Source organism: Macaca nemestrina, chromosome 17 (genome assembly GCF_043159975.1).
Source record: "Macaca nemestrina isolate mMacNem1 chromosome 17, mMacNem.hap1, whole genome shotgun sequence".
In the NCBI taxonomy this organism is placed as follows: Eukaryota; Metazoa; Chordata; class Mammalia; order Primates; family Cercopithecidae; genus Macaca; species Macaca nemestrina.
In genome coordinates, this window is record NC_092141.1 from 36,063,569 (window position 1) to 36,084,669 (window position 21,101).

Genomic DNA, 21,101 nt, shown 5'->3' on the forward strand with positions numbered 1-21,101 from the left:
CTCTTTAATTTCACTTTGTAAGATTTCTCCATCAGATGGTTTACACATCGCCTTTTGAGATTATTAAATATGAATTTTGTTAAAGTGATATGAAGACATTGGCAGTTTGAGAGATCATTGGGTTATTTTTATTTATTTATTTATTTTTAGATGGAGTTTCGCTCTTGTTGCTGAGGCTAGAGTGTAATGGCACGATCTCGGCTCACCACAACCTCCGCCTCCTGGGTTCAAGCAATTCTCCTGTTTCAGCCTCCCGAGTAACTGGGATTACAGGCTTGCACCACCACGCTTGGCTAATTTTTAGTAGAGACGGGGTTTCTCCATGTTGGTCAGTCTGGTCTTGAACTCCTGACCTCAGGTTATCCGCCTGCCTTGGCCTCCCAGAATGTTGGGATTACAGGAGTGAGCCACCGCGCCCAGCCATTTGGGTTATAATAGGAATCTTTCCACAGTGTCTGTTTCCTTAAAAATATATTTAAGACATAAACATATGAATAAGGAGCCTATACATACATGTTTCAAGGTAAGAAAAACCATGTATATAAGGAGTTCCTAAAGTTTATACTGTTTAAACTCATAAAGATCAGAAGAGACGGAAAACAAAAACGACCTTATACTAAACTCAGCAATTCTGAATTGTGTTCATAATAAACCTTTCCTAATAGCCTTTTACTTTTTCATCCAAAACAAATAACTTGTAGTGAACAAGAAGGAAAGTATGTTAACTTAATTTTTTTTTTTTTTTTTGAGATGGAGTTTTGCTCTTGTTGCCCAGGCTGGAGTGCAATGGCGGGATCTTGGCTCACTACAACCTCCGCCTCCTGGGTTCAAGCAATTCTCCTACCTCAGTCTCCCAAGTAGCTGGGATTACAGGCATACACCACCATGCCCAGCTAATTTTGTATTTTTTAGTAGAGACAGGGTTTCACCATGCTGGTCCGGCTGGTCTTGAACTCTTGACCTCAGGTGATTCACCTGCCTTGGCCTCCCAAAATGTCGGGATTACAGGCGTAAGCCACTGCACCCAGCCTATTAACTTTTAAAAGTTTCCTACATACTTCCTGGAGGAAAGTGAGATTCTAATTTTGGGGGTTGGGATTGGAGAGTAGAGAAGTGGATAAGAATGATGGGCAAAACTTTGGTTCTTATATATATGCTGCTGCTTTTTTAAAAATGAAATTTTTATTCAATTGGGAAAATCATACTGGGAGAGGGTAACAGTACTATAAAAAGTTAATCATCCGGTCATGAATTACATTTAAAACTGGAAGGTGCAGGATGGCAAGACAAGCAAGAAGCTCAACATTGCCAACTATGGACAACTTGAGTAAGTTTGACTTGTGTTTTACCTTAACCACCAGACCATTCCTTCTGTAGCTCAGGAGAGCACCCCTTCACCCCATTTGCTTGCAGTATCCTATACTCTTTGTGCTCTCACTGCAGTTCCCTTTGGCTTCCATGTTTTCCTTTTTCCCCTCCATGCCTAGCTGGATTGCAGAATTAAGTTTATGATTACCAAATAACAAAACAAAACTGTAAGGTGCCTATTGCTATACAAGCTTCCCTAGTTTCAATTTATACATTTATCACTCATTTACTCAGTAATTTAACAATTAGGTAATTCATGCTTATTAATTGCCAGGGCTTGGATTGGACCTTGAGGATAAAAAATGAAGAATGCATGAGATCTGGCAGCCTAGAAAGGAGACAAACTGGAGTGTGAAAAATGAAGCCCTTCTTTATCTTTCCCTTCTTTCTTTTCCCTTTCCCTTTCCTTTTTCCTTTCCCCTTTCTTCTCTTTTCTTTTTTGACAGGGTCTGGCTCTAGCACCCATGCCGAAGAGCACTGGCGCGATCTTTGCTCACCTCAACCTCTGCCTCCCAGGCTTAAGTGATCCTCTTGCCTCAGCCTCCCATATTATGAACTTTTCATTACTAAATTTATTCACCAAATTAATATACAACAGAATTGCAAATAATACAGTTCTCGAACAGAATTAGCAGCAAATTCACTAAAACTTTTTTCTTTTTAATCAGTGAGGAGACCATCCTTTGAATGTCATTTTTTGAGGATATATAGCTGTCTTTTATTTGTAGGTTCTGTTTTTTTTAATTCATAGAAAAGAAAGTCCTCTCCTGATCTGAATGTATGCATTCAAACTTATTCCCTAGGGTTAACCTTGGCTGTTTCATTTTGTCTGTAGGGTAGGGACTTATCCTGAGACAATGGTCTTGATAAGTTGGTAAAGCCATTCCATCACAAGTCATCAGTACTTTATCTGTGCCCTTGAGTTTTTCACAACATGAGTTGGTTTTAATTTTCAACATAATCTGAAAAAAATTCTTCAAATGCTTCAAATACTCTGTGTTTTGGGGAAGACATCAGGCCTAGCAGGAATTTGGATCATGAGCAGCTTATAGAATCAGGCTCTGGCTAGTAGAATCCACATATCTGCCTGTGTAGACTCCTTCAGTAGCAGCTTGGCATGGTTCTTGCCAAGGTCCTCTGGAGCACTGCTGCTCTGTTGCCCTAAAGGTTGAAGGCCAGTTCAGTACTGAGGAAGGTTCTATTGGTGGTCTCAGCAAAAAGTGATAGCCCAAAGCCCAGAGACTCCTCAGGGTTGGCTCCTTTCATGTGATCCATGTAAATAAAGTAAGAACTTGTTGAACATGCTCCTCAAGAGTGCCGTGATTTAGTCAGCCATCTCAGGTGATACACCTACAGAGTATGCTATTCCTCTAACACTTTGGATTTTTCTAGGATCTGTGAGCTGAATAGGTCTCAAGATCTTCCTTCAGGACGTAAGAAAAATATTTTACCACCTCTATGAGGCATGCCCAACACACCATCTTTAGCTCAAATAACTTACCAACAATCCCAAACTATCTCAGCAGAAGGTTGTGGTCATAAAGAGCCAAGCAAAGAAAGTTTCCAAGTAAAGCCACCACTGTAATGGACATTACAGTTGTGCTCCACAGACCCACCATACAAAGGCCTACTTAATAATTAAGGGTTGTTCTTGTTTTGTTTATTTTCGTTCAATAATCATTAGTTTTTCCATCCACTAGCTTTGTGAAGTTGACTTCAAAATGTCTGAAGCCTGCATTGTGGTCTTTGGCATGGATCTTTTGGAATTTGATGGGGTGAACAGACACTGACACAAGAAAGTTGCAGCCTACAGAGGTGAAAAAGTGGATCTGGATTGTCATGTGGGTGCCATAGAGTTATAGGGGGGCTATCAGTGAAGCATGGAGGTGATGGTGATGGCTGTGGCTTCAGCTTCCTCTTGCAGTCCTCCTGACTATGTCTTTTAAAACGGATTAACTTTTAAAAGGATATTTGTATAGCATTTTGCAATTACTGAAAGTAGGCTTTTTATTCAAAAAAGTACAGAAACCACATTTTAGATTGTGGCTAAAATTTTAAATTCATGGCTGGGTGTGATGGCTTATGCCTGTAATCCCAGCAGTATGGGAGGCTAAGGCAGGCAGATCACCTGAAGTCAGGAGTTCAAGACCAGCCTGGCCAACATGGTGAAACCTCATCTCTACTAAAAATACAAAAATCAGCTGGGCATGGTGGTGCACATCTGTAATCCCAGCTACTCGGGAGGCTGAGGCAGGAGAATTGCTTGAATCTGGAAAGTGGAGGTTGCAGTGAGCTGAGATCTCACCACTGCACTCCAGCCTGGGTGACAGAGTGACAGAGTGAGACTCTGTCTCAAAAATAAAATAAAATAAAATAAAATAAAAATACATTTATTATGATTATCAGCTATTTAATCATTAAATCTTATACCTCACAGCATCTATCTAGTTCTTATTGGAAAGGCCTCCTTGGCTTTAGTAGTTAACACATACATACTTATGGATTATTGAGAATTGTTTATTTTGATGGAGGCAAACTCATATACTTTTAATTACTAGCCCATCCTATTTAAGGACTCATGCTTTGCTTATAAAGTGTTACTCAGGGACAACCTAATAAGAAAATGTATGGTGCACTGAAATAATGAAAATGCACAATTCCATGGTACCTACATTCATTCTGCAAAGAATAAGGACAGAAAGAGAATCTTCCAAGCACCAATCCTTGCCTTTAGAAAATTGAAATTTCATTACAAACAATTCTTTCTACAACCAGCTACTGGTTGATCTTACATTTCATCTGGTGTGCAATGGCTGCAAACAGCAGCCTCCTTGGTAGTGTTTGCAGCCTGTTGCTTGTATGGGTTACTCTAATGGATGCTGGAGACAGCCCTTTCCAATGTATATTCATGTCTCTGACCCTGCACTATCACCAAACTAGAAAAACAAAAACAAAAACAAAACCTGATCTGGAGGGTCTTTGAGATAGAGGTCACTGTTACCACATCCCTTCCTGCCTTGCAGCCTGTGCAGCCTGCCATGAGTGAGGGGACAGCAGATGGGAACAGTATCCTCTCAACTGTTCCTCAAGAGTTCTTGACTGTCAGCTCTTTCCCCTCCCATGAAAGGAATTCTCCTGATATGATTATACTGTTGCCTTTTCCCATTCCTCTTTCCCCTACTAGGAAAAAAAAAAAAAAAAAAGTACTGCAATGAATGTGAGAATATTTGTTCTAACATTTTACAGTTTTTCAATGAGAACTGAATTACGGGATATATAAATGTTTCGCATGGTGGAAAAAGGGTAGAGGTCACAATTTCACAGCTACCCAAATCACACTTCTCTGTTAATAAAGGAATTCTTTTAATAAAGTCATGTAGCCTGGATGGGCGTGGTAGCTCACGCCTGTAATCCCATCACTTTGGGAGGCTGAGGCGGGGTGATCACCTGAGGTCAGGAGTTCGAGACCAGTCTGGCCAACATGGTGAAACCCCATCTCTACTAAAAATACAAAAATTAGCTGGGCATGGTGGTGTACACCTGTAATCCCAGCTACTCAGGAGGCTGAGGCCAGACAATCGCTTGAACCCAGGAGGCAGAGGTTGCAGTGAGCCGAGATCACGCCACTGCACTCCAGCCTGGGTGACAAGAGTGAGACTCTGTCTCAAAAAAAAAAAAAAAAAAAAAAATTAGCCAGGTGTGGTGGTGGGCACCTGTAATCCCAGCTACTCATAAGGGTGAGGCAGGAGAATTGCTTGAATGCTGGAAATTGAGGTTGCAGTGAGCCAAGATCATGCCACTACACTCTAACCTGGGTGACAGAGTGAGCCTCCATCTCCAAAAAAAAAAAAAAGAAAAAGAAAACAAAAGAAAAAAAAAGTCAGTCATGTAGCTAAGAGGATTTTCTTACTACTAAATAATCAGCATTGATAGGCCATTTGAGTTTTTATTAGTCTTTGGGTTTTTATAATATCCAGCAAAACAACTCTTCCAAAAGTCAATTTGGCAAAATCAATAATCGAAGGGACATTTACTTTGTTTGTTTTTCTTATACCATGAAGAATAACATCTGGGGGAAAAAGTAAAATGATTTACCTAGATTTGAAATATATACCTAATTTTTTTACTAGTGGAAGGAAGGACGGAAGGAAGGAAGGAAGGAAGGAAGGAAGGAAGGAAGGAAAAGGAGGCAGGGAAGAAGGGAGGGAGGAAGGAAGGCCGGCCAAATTCAGTTATGGCTGTGATAATCAGATTTGCTTTTCAAATCAGATTTAAGAACTATGGCTTTCACAGCCACCAGATACAGTACACATCATATAAATATAAAATAGTGTCTGTGAATACATTCTTCAGAAACAAAGAATACTTCAGTGAAATGAAAATTCTTACTGCTGTTAAATAGCTAGGAAAAGAGCCTTTAAAGGTATACACTTAACCATCCCAGCAAGGCTACTCTGTACAATAGCAGACAGTTAAGAAAATGAGACGATAGCTCACTACACCCCCTGGTGGCCACCCCCCAAACACTTATAAACAACAGATAGTTCTCTATTCTGTACAGGAAGTGTAACCCACATGGTGGGAGGTTCACAGGGTGCAGAGAGGCCCACAGCAAAAGATGAACGGTGGCTGGGCACGGTAGTTTACGCCTGTAATCCCAGCACTTTGGGGTCCAGAAGTTTGAGACCAGCCTGGCCAACATGGTGAAACCCTGTCTCTACTAAAAATACAAAAAATTAGCTGGGCGTGGTGGTGGGCCCTGTAATCCCAGCTACTTGGGGGGCTGAGGCAGGAGAATTGCTTGAACTCAGAAGGTGGAGTGTGCTGAGATCGCCCCATTGCACTCCAGCCTGGGCGACAGAGTAAGACTCTGTCTCAAAAAAAAAAAAAAAAAAAAAGAACAGTTTCTATGTGATCAGTTATAGCCAGTTTCTAATAAATGGAAAGCTCTACTTTTGTTTATAAACAGCAACAAAACAAAACAAAAAAACAACTCTGGCCAGCCGCAGTGGCTCACACCTATAATCCCAGCACTTTGGGAGGCCGCCGGATCACCTGAGGTCAGGAGTTCGAGACCAGTCTGGCCAACATGATGAAATCTCATCTCTACTGAAAATACAAAAATTAACCGGGCGTGATGGCACGTGCCTGTAATCGCAGCTATTCGGGAGGCTGAGGCAGGAGAATTGCCTGAACCTGGGAGGCAGAGGTTGCAGTGAGCCGAGATCATGCCATTGCATTCCAGCCTGGGCGACAGATCGAGACTCCATCTCAAACAGCAACAACAATAAAAAACCCTCTGTTTCTCTTTCTAATGTATATTTCCTGTCCTAAGTGCAATCAATATTCAGCTTCTCCATGAAATGTTAACATCATCACTCTATTTCTTAAAGAAGAGTGAGGTGATAGAGCATTTTATTGCCAAATGGCTCAGAAAAAAAGTTCCTGGTATTGTGTTTATAATTTATCTGTAAGTATGAGATTGTTTCAATTTTTTTTTTTTTTTTTGAGACAGTGTCTTGCTCTGTCTCCAGGCTGGAGTGCAATCTCAGCTCACTGCAACCTCTGCCTCCTGGGTTCAAGCGATTCTCCTGCCTCAGCCTCCTGAGTTGCTGGGATTACAGGCACGCGCCTCCAGGCCCAGCTAATTTTTGTATTTTTAGTAGAGACGCGGTTACACCACGTTGGCCAGGCAGGTCTCGAACTCCTGACCTCGTGATCTACCTGCCTCGGCCTCCCAAAGTGCTGGGATTACAGGCGTGAGCCACCGCACCCAGCCTAAAAATTTTTTTAAAGATAAAAAAGATGAGGATTAAATTATCAGCTCATATTTACAATGGACCTGCTTTTTTCCCCACTTTTTCTCCCTTTTAAAAATTTAAGTACAATACTTATATTCTCAAGGTTTATATAGTCTTTAACTAGAACATATATATACTGATGGAGAAATACATTTTTCCTCTTTTCACAGCTGAAAGATGGGCAATGTAGTAAATATATTGTCATGATATTTAAATCCATAGAAAAATTATTTCACCAAATAGGTTTGAATAAAGATGAAGTCCTATCTCAAAGATAAAAAATAAACAGAGCAAATACATGATAAAGAAAACCTGACAAGGTACCACAGAAATCTGGAAGAAATATTTAGCTGCAAATTATTAACAGTGCCACTGAGAAACCATCTCTTATATAAGGACATGCCCTAATCCTGTGTTTTTTGTTTTTTTTTTTTGAGATGGAGTCTCGCTCTGTCGCCCTGGCTGGAGTGCAATGGCACAGTCTTGGCTCACTGCAACCTCCACCTCCTGGGTTCAAGCGATTCTCCTGCCTTAGCCTATCAAGTAACTGGGACTACAGGTGTGTGCCACCACGTCTGGCCAGTTTTTGTATTTTTAGTAGAGACAGGGTTTCCATTATGTTGGCCAGGCTGATCTCGAACTACTGACCTCGTGATCCGCCTGCCTCAGCTTCCCAAAGTGCTGGGATTACAGGTGTAAGCCACGGTGCCCGGCCCAATTTTTCTTTTCTTTTCCTTTTCTCTTCTCTCTCTTTCTCTCTTTCTTTCTTTAACAGAGCCTCGCTTTGTCGCCCAGGCTGGGGTACAGTGGCAAAATCTCAATCTCGGCTCACTGCAACCTCTGCCTCCCAGGTTCAAGCAATTCTCCTGCCTCAGCCTCCAGAATAGCTAGGATTACAGGCGCGCATCACCATGCCTGGCTAATTTTTGTATTTTTAGTAGAGATGGGGTTTCACCATGTTGGCCAGGCTTGTCTTGAACTCCTGACCTCCAGTAATCTGCCTGCCTTGGCCTCCCAAATCCCATGTCCGGGATTATAAGCATGAGCCACCATGCCGGCCCTATGTTTTCTTTTAACTGCCTTTAAACTATTTCTACTTGAATATTGTCCTGTTGTTTCACATATCCAAAGGCAAACTCTTCATATGGCTTCTGACAGAGTTCCCTTTTTTAACTAATATTATTTGTAGTACAGTAATCAATATTCTTCTATTCCTGTTCATTCACTAAGCATTTACTGAGTGCCAACTACATGCTAATTGGATACCCAAGTAAAAGACATAAACCCTGTCCTCATGCTGCTCTCACACAGGAACTAGCTATTTGCCTGAATAACTGCAACAGCTTCCTTGATAGTTTTCTTGCCTCCCCTCCCCTCATGCTGTATAATACTGCCAGACTCCTTCTGGCAGTCATGTTATACATTTTTTCTTTTGTGTATGTGTGTGAGACCAAAGTTTTGTTATTACTCAAATCAGTCTCCCTGAAAACTTGAGGATCAGAGTTGTTTTTTGTTTTTGTTTTTTTTCTGAGACGGAGTCTCACTCTGTTGCCCGGGCTGGAGTGCAGTGGTGCAATCTCGGCTCACTGCGACCTCTGCTTCCTGGGTTCAAGCGATTCTCCTGCCTCCGCCTCCCGAGTAGCTGGGATTACAGGCATGTGCCACCATGTCTGGCTAATTTTTGTATTTTTAGTAGAGACAGGCTTTCACCATGTTGGCCAGGCTGGTCTGGAACCCCTGACCTCAGTTGATCCTCCCATCTTGGCCTTCCAAAGTGCTGTGATTACAGGCATGAGCCACCGTGCCTGGCCTGGATCAGAGTTTTGGTATAAAGGATAATTTGTTGGGTAGGGGACCATTGAATTGGGAGTGCTGATTGATTGGCTCAGAGATAAAATCATAGGGAGTTGAATTTGTTCTCTTATGCTGAGTCAGTTCCTGAGTGGGGACCATAGAACCGGTTGGCAGGTCCACGTGGGGTCATCTGGTTGTCAGAAATGGAAAAACCTTATGTATTAGTCAGGGTTCTCTAGAGGGACAGAACTCTATATAAATATATTTATATGAGAGTTTTTTAAGTATTAACTTAAAGGTCCCACAATAGGCCATCTGCAAGCTGAGGAGCAAGGAGAGCCAGTCCGAGTCCCAAAACGGAAGAACTGAAGAACCTGGAGTCCAATGTTTGAGGGCAGGACGCATCCAGCATGGGAGAAAGATGTAGGCTGGGAGGCTAGACCAGTCTGTCCTTTTTATGTCTTTCTGCCTGCTTTATATTTGCTGGCATCTGATTAGATTGTGCCCACCAGATTAAGGGTGGATCTGCCTTTCCCAGCCCACTGACTCAAATGTTAATCTCTTTTGCAACACCCTCACAGACAGACCCAGGATCAATACTTTGTATTCTTCAATCCAATCAAGTTGACACTGAGGATTAACCATCACACCTGAAAAGGCATCTCAAAAGGCTGATCTTAGGTTCACAATAGTGATGTTACCTTTAAGAGTAATTGGGGGCTGGACACAGTGGCTCATGCCTGCAATCCTAACACTTTGGGAGGCCAAGGTGGGCGGATCACCTGAGGTCAGGATTTCGAGACCAGCCTGGCCAACATGGTTAAACCCCGTCTCTACTAAAAATAAATATAAGCTGGGCATGGTGGCATGCACCTGTAATCCCAGCTACTCAGGAGGCCGAGGCAGAAGAATCGCGTGAACCTGAGATGGAGGTTGCAACGAGCCAAGATCGTGCCATTGCATTCCAGCCTGGGCAACAGACCAAGATTCCGTCTCAAAAGAAAAAAAAAAGTAATTGGGGGCCGAGGCAGCTGAATCACTTGAGGTCAGGATACAAAAATTAGCTGGGTGTGGTGATGGGCGCCTGTAATCCTAGCTTCTTGGGAGGCTGAGACAGGAGAATCACTTGAATCCAGGAGGCGGAGGTTGCAGTGAGCCGAGATTGCACCCCAGCCTGGGTGACAGAGTGAGACTCCATCTCAAAAATAAAATAAAATAAAATAAAATAAAATAAAATAAAAAAATAAATAATTGGGGAAGTTGTGAATCTTATGACCTCCTAAATAATGGCTGGTAATATTTAGAATTAGTTATGTCATTCTTCTACACATAGATCTATCAAATCGAAACTCCTCTGCTTTTAAGGTATACACAGTTACCTTGTTACTGTCCTAAAACACATTAGCGCCTATTTTCAGAGTTTTGATGATATCCTTCCATTCTCCCCACTCTCCTATGTTTGGAATGCTACCCTTTTCTTCTCTTCTCCTATCTAAATCCCATTCATTCATCATGACTCAGCTCTTCCAAGAGGTTTTATGAGACTTCTCTGGCCCACATTGCTTTTTTCCTCTCCTCTGCTGCAAATTTTATTTTCATTGCTATCTTTGAAACAACTGGGGAAAAGACCGAATTTTCTTTTTGTTTTGTTCTTATTTTGCTTAATTTTTCCCTCATAAAGACCAAATTTTCCAAGGTAAAGATTTTTTTCAGCAGATAGTGAGTAATTTTTTATGTCCATGAAAGACTAAAGAGGAAGAAACTAGGCTTAAAAATAGGGGAGGGTTTCAGCTGAACATGAAAAATAATTTCTTCATTTTCAGAGTAATTAAAAAATAAAAAGTATAATATATGTATTGCTTGAATTGAGAGAAGAAATGTAAAACTCCTTTATACAATTCTTATCTTGGGGTTGGCACACACAAGAATGAAAGAATTCTACTATAATTAAAATTAAATTAAGATCTCAAAGTACTTTATTTCCTACCATACCTATTCACTATTCTCCTTAAAAAAGGTGTCCTGAGATTGCAAAGATACATTTCAGTGCAATCTTGTTCATTTTTATTTATCATCTTATAATTGTAATAGGTTGACCCATATGAGACAGCTGTTTACAGTTAATATGGTTGAATGTTGGCGTTTCATGTTTTTTTTTTATTTTTTGTTTTTGAGACGGAGTCTTACTCTGTCGCCCAGGCTCTGGAGTGCAGTGTTACCATCTCTGCTCACTGCAACCTCTGCCTTCCGGGTTCAAGCGATTCTCCTGCCTCAGCCTCCTGAGTAGCTGGGATTACAGGCGCATGCCACCACGCTTAACTAATTTTTGTATTTTTAGTAGGGATGGGGTTTCGCCATGTTGACCAGGCTGGTCTCGAACTTGTAACCTCGTGATCCGCCCGCCTCGGCCTCCCAAAGTGCTAGGATTACAGGCGCGAGCCACCGCGCCCAGCCGGTTTACTTTTATAGTTATCTTCCTGGCTATTCCCCAGTCAGCAAAGTGGGTCATCACACAAGAAAAAGCTGAGTCCATAAATATGCAAAAGAAATACTGGCATCACATTTCATCCATTTATCTTTTCACAGACAGGTTGGAAAGGTTCCCTGGCAAAACTCCAGCCAGCCTGCATACTGGGGTGGAGCTTCGGGAAGTTCGCACAATTTGCATGGGGCGGAGCCTGGCCCCTCCTCTTCCTTTGTGAAACCAGGGATTCAAACTGCAAGGCAGGAAGCGAACCAGCAGGAATTCTAGCCTTGCAGAAAGTCCCTGTTCACCCTTTGTTTTCCTTTTTGCCCCATAAATCCCATTATTCTCACCCTTTAATCGTCTGTGAGACAAAATTTTTGTGGCCATGGGACAAAGACCCCGTCTTTAGCTGAACTAAGGAAAAGTTCTGCAACAACAGTTAATGATATAAAACATGATTTTCTGTAATTATGTTATCTTTTTATGCCTGTCTTCTGAGAAAAAAAAAATATTGCTGGAGTTTAAATATCACAAAAAGGTGGCCAGCCATGGTGGCTCACACTTGTAATCCCAGCACTTTGGGAGGCTGAGGCAGGAGGATCACTTGAGCCCAGCAGTTTGAGACCAGCCTAGGCAACATAGGGAGACCCTGTCTCTACAAAAATAACAGAAAATATTAGCTGGGCATAGTGTTGCATGCCTCCTACTTGGGAGGCTCAAGTGGGAGGACTGACTGAGCCCGTTACTGTATCGCTGCACTCCAGCCTGGGTGGCAGAGCAACACCCTGTCTCAATCAATCAATCACAAAAAGGGGCTAGTATGGCATAAATACATTGTTTCTTAATTCTAGTAAAATAAACATAAAAATTCCATCCTAACCACTTTTAAGTGTACAGTTCATTGGCATTAAGTACATTCACAATGTTGTGCAATCACCACCACTATCCATTTCTAGAACTTTCTTCATCTTCCAAAACTGAACCTCCGTACCCACTAGGCAGTAACTTCCCACCCCATCCCCCAGTCACCATTATTCTGTCCGCATGAATTTGATTATTCTAGGTATCTCATGTAAGTGGAATCATACAGTATTTGTCTTTTTGTGATTGGCTTATTTCACTTAGCTTAATGTCCTCATTTTTACCCATGTTGTGGCATGTCAGAATTTCCTTTTTAAAGGCTGAATAATATTCCATTGTACATATAATACCTCATTTTGTTTATTCATTCCCCATTGATGAACGCTTGGATTGCTTCCATCTTTTGGCTATTGTGAATAGTGTTGCTATTAACAGGGGTATATGAATCTCTTGAGACCCTGCTTTCAATTCTTTTAGGTATCTACACAGGAGTCCAGAAATGGATTTGCTGGATCATATGATCATATTCTATTTTTAATTTTTTGAGGAATCACCATACTATTTTCCATTGCAGCTATGCCATTTTACATTCCTACCAATAGTGTACAAGGCTTCCAATTTCTCCATGTCCTCACCAATGCTTTATTTTGATAGTGGCCATCCTAATGGGTATGAGGTAGTATATCTCACTGTGGTTTCGATTTGCACTTCCTTAATGATTAGTGATTTTGAGTTTTTTTTTTATTATTATTAGAGACAGGGTCTTGTACTGTTACCCAGGCTGGAGTGCAGTGGAACCTTCTTAGCTCACCACAGCCTTTAATTCCTGGACTCAAGCAATCTTCTCACCTCAACATTCTGAGTAGCTGGGACAGGTGTATGACACCACACCTGGCTACATTTTTTTTATCTTTTGTAGAGATGGAGTCTTGCCGTGCTTCCCAGGCTGGTCTCAAACTCCTGGGCTCAAGAAATCCTCCCTTCTCAGCCTCCCAAGTGCTGGAATTCCAGGCATGAGTCACTGCATTCAGCCTTGAGCATCTTTTCATATGCTTATTGCTTATTTGTTTATCTTCTTTGGAGAAATGTCTATTCAAGTTCTTTTCTATTTTTTTAATTGGGTTGTATGATGGTTAATTTTATGTGTCAACCATCAACCTGACTGGGCCACAGGATGTCCAGTATTTGGTTAAATATTATTCTCAGCTTATCTGTGAGGGTGTTTCTGGATAATATTAACCTTTGAATCAGTAGACTGGGTAAAGCAGACTGTCCTCTCCAGTGCGGGTAGGCCTCACTCAATCTATTGAAGGCCTGAATAGAACAAAAGGCTGAATAAGGGAGAAGCCACTCCTTCTGCCTTTGAGCAAGGACACTGGTCTTCTATTTTCGGACTCAGACTTGGACTCAACGAATGGTGGACTGAGCCACCATTGGCTCTCCTAGTTCTTAAGTCTTTGGACTTGGACTGGAACTATCTCTATGAGACACCCTTTTTGGTTCTATTTATCTAGAGAATCCTGTCTAATACAGATATTGGTAATGAAAAATGGGGTGCTGAGGCTTTGAAACTGGGTAATGGGTAGATGCCAGAAGAGTTTTGAGGTGCATGCTAGAAAAAGTCAAGACTGCCATGAAGGGACTGCTAAAGGTAATTCTGGTGAGGGCTCAGAAAGGATAGAGGAGATCTGGAGAAAATACTTCCATCTTCTTAGAGAATACATAAAGAACCACGAACAGAATATTGGTAGAAATATGGATGGAAAAGCCCATTCTAACGAAGACTCAGATGGAAACAAGAAACATATTAGTGGACAATGGAGAAAAGGCAATCCTTGTTATAAAGTGGCAAAGAACGGGCTGGATTGTGTTTGTGTTCTAGTATTGTGTGGAAGGTAGAACTTGCAACAATGGAATTGGACATTCAGCTACAGTGGTTTCTAAGCAAAGTGGTGAAGGAGTGGTTTGACTCCTTCTGGCTGCTATAATAAAATGCAAAAAGAGAGAAATGAATTGCAGAAGGAATTGTTAAGCAAAAGGGAACCAGAACTTACTTGGAACATTCTCGGCCTGTGCATATTGCAAAAAATGAGAAAGCATGTTTGGAAGGGAACACCAACAGTGGGGCTGACTGACCATATAAGGATGGTAGTGTTGGTGTGAACCACAGGCCTAATCAGCCATCTCAATAGAAGCCAGGATAGAGAAGGGATTATGCAAACAGAAATACTGCAAGCTAGGATTAAGGGAAACAGAGAAAATGAAATGGAATAAAGGAAGACTGTGACTATGCATTATCCTTCAAGAAAGGGGAAGAAAGATCCCCAAAGGCAATTCAGTGATGATCATCAGGGCTTCTACTCTCATCACACCCACCATGGGTGGGGATCAGGGAGCAAGGCTGTCTTCACTTCAGTTTCAAAGGCTAGGACCACTGCCCAGCAGAGTTGTGTGGGCAGGGCTTTTGTAGAGAGACCTGTGGATGGCACTCCACTGAGCTGAAGGGGCAGGACCACCACATGAAGCAATGAGGGTGACACTGCCACTCAAGTGCATCTGGAGAGCAGAGCATCAACCAAGGAGGATTATTCTCAAGTCTTAAGACCTAATAGGATTTGCCTTGCTAAGTTTTAAACTTCTTTGGGACCTATCACTCCTACTTTCCTTCTGATTTCTCCCTTTTGAGATAGGAATATCTATCCTATGCTTACCTCACCATGGTATTTTGGAAGTGCTTAACTTACCTGATTTCACAGGTTCGCAGCTGGCGAGGAATGCTGGCTCAGAATGAATCATTCTTGGTCTTACCCATATCTGATTTAGATGATATTTAGATAAAACTTTGGACTTTAGGCTTCAGAATTGATGCTGGAATGTTTTGTCTTTTAAGGATGTTGAGATGGAATGAATATATTTTGTATATGAGAACATGAATTTTGTGGGTTCCCGGGCAAAATATTATGGACTTAATGTCTGTGCCCCCTGCTAATTCATATGTTGAAGCCCTATCCTCGAAAGTGATGGTATTTGGAGGCAAGGCCTTTGGGAGGTAGTTAGGGTTAGATGAGGTCATGATGGTGAGTCCCCTGTGACATGTCCTTATAAGAATAGGAAGAGACCAGAACATGCTCTCTCTCTCTTTCTCCCCACCAAGTAAGAACACTGAGAGAAGGTGGCTGTCTGTAAGTGTGGAAGAACACCCGCACATGAACATGCCAGCACCTTGATCTTAGATTTCCCAGCCTCCTAGGACTGTGAGAAATAAATGCCTATTGTTTCAGCCACCCAGTCTAGGTATTTTGTTATAGTGGACTGACTAGGGTTTTGTTTTTGTTGAGTTGTAGGAGTTCTTTATATCCATATTCTGGATATTAACCCCTTATGATTTGCAAATATTTTCTTCCATTCCATGGGTTGCCTTTTCACTCTGTTGATAGTGTCTTTTGATGCACAGAAGTTTGAAATTTTGATGTAGTCTAATTTATCTATTTTTGTAGTTATGATTGTTATCTGTGAACAAAGCCATCATAGTTTGGTCTAATTGTACTGAAAGATTTTTTTTTTTTTTTTTGAGACAGAGTCTTGCTCTGTTGCCCAGGCTGGAGTGCAGTGGCGCAATCTCAGCTCACTGCAACATCTGCCTCCCAAGTTCCAGTGATTCTCCTGCCTCAATCTCCTGAATAGCTAGGATTACAGGCACATGCCACCACACTCAGCTAATTTTTGTATTTTTACTAGAGACAGGGTTTCTCCATGTTGGCCAGGCTGGTCTCAAACTTCTGACCTCAGGTGATCCACCTGCCATGGCCTCCCAAAGTGCTGGGATTACAGGTGTGAGCCACTGCGCCTAGTCTGAAAGATTATTTTTATGACTTTGTCGATAAATGGCATTTGGTTAAAATAAGATTATTATTGGCCAGGCGTGGTGGCTCAAGCCTGTAATCCCAGCACTTTGGGAGGCCGAGACAGGTGGATCACGAGGTCAGGAGATCGAGACCATCCTGGCTAACACGGTGAAACCCCGTCTCTACTAAAAAATACAAAAAACTAGCCGGGTAAGGTGGCGGGCGTCTGTAGTCCCAGCTACTCGGGAGGCTGAGGCAGGAGAATGGCGTAAATCTGGGAGGCGGAACTTGCAGTGAGCTGAGATCCAGCCACTGCACTCCAGCCTGGGCGACAGAGCAAGACTCCGTATCAACAACAACAACAACAAAAAAGATTATTATTATTATTACTATTTTTATTTTTGAGACGTAGTTTTGTTCTGTTGCCCAGGCTGGAGTGCAGTGGCTCAATCTCAGCTCACTGCAACCTCCACCTCCAGGATTCAACCAATTCTCCTGCCTCAGACTCCTGAGTAGCTGGACTACAGGCATGCACCACCACACCTGGCTAATTTTTTGTATTTTTAGCAGAGATGAGGTTTCACCATGTTGGCCAGGCTGGTCTTGAACTCCTTACCTCATGTGATCCGTCTGCCCTGGCCTCCCAAAATGCTGGGATTGCAGGCATGAGCCACTGCCCCCGGCCGAAACAATAGATTCTTAATGCAATGTCTTTTTTGTTACCTGGAACTGGCCTTTAATTTTAATGATATGCTATTTACTATTTAATTTCCTACTACAAGCTACATTTGAACCCACAAACTGACCAGATGAGTTTGGGCACACTTAATGAAACGATTCAATGCTGGTTTATTTTGTGGTAAGTGATGGAGAACTCCAAACAATCTGTAGCAGTCAAACATACAAAAATCAATCTCTTACCATATAGCTACGAGGGGCATTCAACTGGCAGGTAAGATAAGTTTCTTTGCTCTGAGTCAGACTAAAGCCTTTAGATTTAGAAATAGCTTGGCAAACACACTAAATATAAGACATTACAACAGATTAGCAAATTTTGATTTTTTAATAGTTGCTACTAGGTTTTCTTCCTTTCTTATTTCTATAAGTAATCCTTTTCTTGTGAAAAAAAGAAGCCTGCAAAAACCCTCTGCTGGTCAAAGTGACAAAGTATTGCCAAAAACTTTAAAAACAGGTCTTTATGGTTCTTCTTCTTTTTTTTTTTTTTTGTAAGACAGAGTCTCGCTCTGTTGGCCAGACTGGAGTGCAGTGGTGCGATCTCTGCTCACTGCAACCTCCATCTCCTGGGTTCAAGTGATTCTCTTGCCTCAGCCTCCTGAGTAGCTGGGATTACAGGCATGCATCACCACGCCTGGCTAATTTTTTTTTGTATTTTTAGTAAAGATGGGGTTTTACCACGTTGGTCAGGCTGTTCTCAGACTCCTGGCCTCCCAAAGTGCTGGGATTACGGGTGTGAGCCACCGTGCCCGGACTTTATAGTTCTTAATAGCTTGAAAATTCAGTACCGTGAATAACAGAATAGACTTCCATTGCCTCATCATTAGGTAATTTTTTTTTTTTTTTTTTTTTTTTTTTTGAGACGGAGTCTCGCTGTGTCTCCCAGGCTGGAGTGCAGTGGCGTGATCTCGGCTCACTGCAAGCTCCGCCTCCCGGGTTCACGCCATTCTCCCGCCTCAGCCTCCCAAGTAGCTGAGACTACAGGCGCCCGCCACCACGCCCGGCTAGTTTTTTGTATTTTTAGTAGAGACGGGGTTTCACCATGTTAGCCAGGATAGTCTCGATCTCCTGACCTCGTGATCCACCCGCCTCGGCCTCCCAAAGTGCTGGGATTACAGGCTTGAGCCACCGCGCCCGGCCCATTAGGTAATTTTTTTGGAACAACAGTATTCCAGTGGATATTGAGTCAATATATAAAGCCTGAAATTGACCCAGAGAGCTTTAAATCTGACCTCCTAGAAAATATAAGAATTCTTTTTTCATTCTAATGGGAATATGATTATGATGCCTCTGGTACACATTCAGTTAAAATTTATTTTGGGTTTCTATCTCCTTAGCCCTATGCAAAAGAATGACACTTCTCTTTGCTAAAGACACTGAGAAATTAAGCTTTAAGCCCAAAATTTATGTGATAACCAAGTCAGGAAAAATACTGCCAATAATCTCAGTTACTGATGAAAAGGAACTATTTTTATATTAAGTTATAGTTTACAAGAAGGAGGTATATATCAACAAACACCTGATAATATAATAATAATAATAATTTGTTTGTTTGTTTGTTTTGAGACGGAATCTCGCTCTGTTGCCCAGGCTGGAGTGTAGTGGCATGATCTCAGCTCACTGCAAGCTTCGCCTCCTGGGTTCCCGCCCATTCTCCTGCCTCAGCCTCCTGAGTAGCTGGGACTACAGGCGCCCACCACCATGCCCAGCTTATTTTTTGTATTTTTAGTAGAGACGGGGTTTCACCATGTTAGCCAGGATGGTCTCGATCTCCTGACCTCGTGATCCACCTGTCTCGGCCTCCCAAAGTGCTGGGATTACAGGCGTGAGCCACTGCGCCCGGCCTGATAATTATTAAAGAAGCATTCCCTTTAGCCAGCTTCTTCACAATGAGCATGCTTATTGTATCCTTTCTCTGTATCATCTAGAATGGCTCATTTGAGTTCAGAGGATACAAGTTTGGTAACACTGAAATGACCATCTAGAACTTACCAGACCTGTTTCTTGTGGGAGGGAGTTACTTTCAAAAACCCCTTAAAGGAGATAAAATAAATGTTATTTTATACTTCCTAGATTTCTCTCACAATTGTTTTCTTTTAATGTCAGTGGGTACTGGCACCCTTCTAACAACATGCCCACTATTCCATGAGGGGGGGTAAAAAGGTTTCACTGCATTTTAAAAGATTGGGTATGTTACTCAGTATACCCTTTGTATAAAAACAAAGTCAAATATTTACCAATCTGCAATAATTGCCAAAATTTGTCAAACATGAATGAAAAACACAAGTACAAAACTGAAGGCTGAAATGTTCTTCAGTTGATATTTTCCTAAAAGGTAAGGAAAATTTGCTTTTTTATTACCCTAAGATAATTCCTTGGATGCTTGGGTGAAAACTGAGCCAAAATTGACCTTTCTGCCTCTTTTTAAACCAGTGTACCATTTTAAAATCTTTCTGAGTCAGTAACTGGATTCCTAAAGCAATCACTCCCACTCTTTCTTTTTCAAAAGAGAGGAGGGTCCTGATATGTTGTCTCGAACTCCTGGCCTTAAGCAATCCCAAGTAGCTGGAATTACAGGCACAAGCCACCATGCCCAGCTGCAATCTGGTTTTTTGAGAGACCAAGGAAGCATGCTGGAAAACAAGGATAAGCTAATCTGATAATACTGAAAAAGAATTAGAGAAAAAACAATAACTACTATAAAAATATCCTATAACAAAAATGCTGTAGGATATAATAAACAAACATACCTCCTGGGCTGTGACCGGCATTCTTCCTCCCCACTGTCTGCCTCCTGTATAGACAGAAAATGAAAAAAAAAAAAAAATTAAAACCTGAGGTTTCATATCATAATATCACTAGTACAATTTTACTAAGTTTCACATGTTGTATACTTGAACTAAATTACTCATGTTGTATACTTGAACTAAATTCTCGTCATAAAAAGTGACTTCAACTAACCCAGGAGGTTGATGTCAATAGAACTTATTCCTGGAGGTAACTTCAACAATAGTCCATGAACAAATTTCATTGACAATGAAGTGCTACTCATTAAAATAATTACCTCTGAAAACCAACTAAACATGTTATTTTACTGTTATGCTACTTCAGCTTCAAAATGAGTGGGCATTCTGACTACCACCAATAAATCTCATCAAGATAACCTATTAATGATTCTGATCCCCAAAGAACAACGTAAACAATGAACACCACTTAAAAGAGAGTGCTCATGATCAAATCACCATCAACATCAACATAATGGCTACCACTTATTAAGTACTTACAATGTGCTAGGCACTGTGTTCATCAACTTAAGTACATTACTCTACTTATTCCTTATAAACCCAGAAGGTTGATGGTACCAATTATTTTTAACTTATTCAAATACACACAATAACATAGGATAAATCAATGTGATATAAAAGCACTGACGGTTAATGACCCACCCAGGGATGCCAAACAATGACAACAACAAAAAGCACTGAATCATAGTTCAATTACAATATTTATTTCTTCTTAGTGTGGCAAATAAAGTAATAGAAAGTCTTGTAACTTATGGCAACTTAGACTCAATGAATATTTTACAGATGAAGAAGCAAAAGGGAAATAAGTTGTCCAGGGAGACTCATGTGGTGAAGAATTAAAATGAAAAAATATTGACTCCCAACTAGCTGAAAAAGCTTATCATTTACCTGTCCCTGCCCTGGGTTGAAAATTGGTGTATGTTATGATATTATACAGATCTTCACAGAGGCAAGAATATTGACATGAAGGAAAAGTGAGGAAAGATGGAGAGGCTTTTTCTTTAAATTTGCTCCCTGACAATTTGTATTTGTTCTCTCATCACTTTTGCCCTATCTGGTAAACACAGAACTATTAGGTAGAAGGAGAAAAATAATCTCAGAGAGTATGTGTACTGTCTGCCAACAAGCCACCTGCATTTTCATTTATGAAGCCATCCTCATCTACCTGTATATCATTCGGCCTCCATTCCTGGGCAGCCAAGGCTAGCCCTATAACTTTAATTCCCATGTTACTTTCATTATTGATTTCAAACATGTCTTTCTCTCTCTCTCTTTTTTTTTTCCCCCCACAAAGGAAGAACAAAACAAAGATTCTGCTCCCAGAGGGAGTACAGGTAGAAAGTGTCATAGTGTATTACACTCTTTGCATATAAGAGAGAGGTTTTAGGTTAGAAAGGTATGCCCTGTAGAGACTGAAAAAAGGTTT

At 41.3% G+C, this 21,101-nt stretch overlaps 1 protein-coding gene and 1 pseudogene across 3 annotated transcripts in view; one reads left to right on the plus strand and one right to left on the minus strand.

The window, feature by feature from the left end:
- Positions 1-21,101, minus strand: part of LOC105476767 (slingshot protein phosphatase 2) — a 306,278-nt gene that overhangs the window by 151,564 nt on the left and 133,613 nt on the right. For all 3 annotated transcript variants that reach the window (XM_071082607.1, XM_071082604.1, XM_071082605.1), the window contains one exon: positions 19,622-19,665. In XM_071082607.1, the coding sequence (XP_070938708.1) occupies positions 19,622-19,665 (44 nt within the window). Of the gene's footprint in view, positions 1-19,621; positions 19,666-21,101 lie in introns of those variants that run through there.
- On the plus strand, positions 4,134-4,259 carry LOC112425812 (small nucleolar RNA SNORA70; annotated as a pseudogene).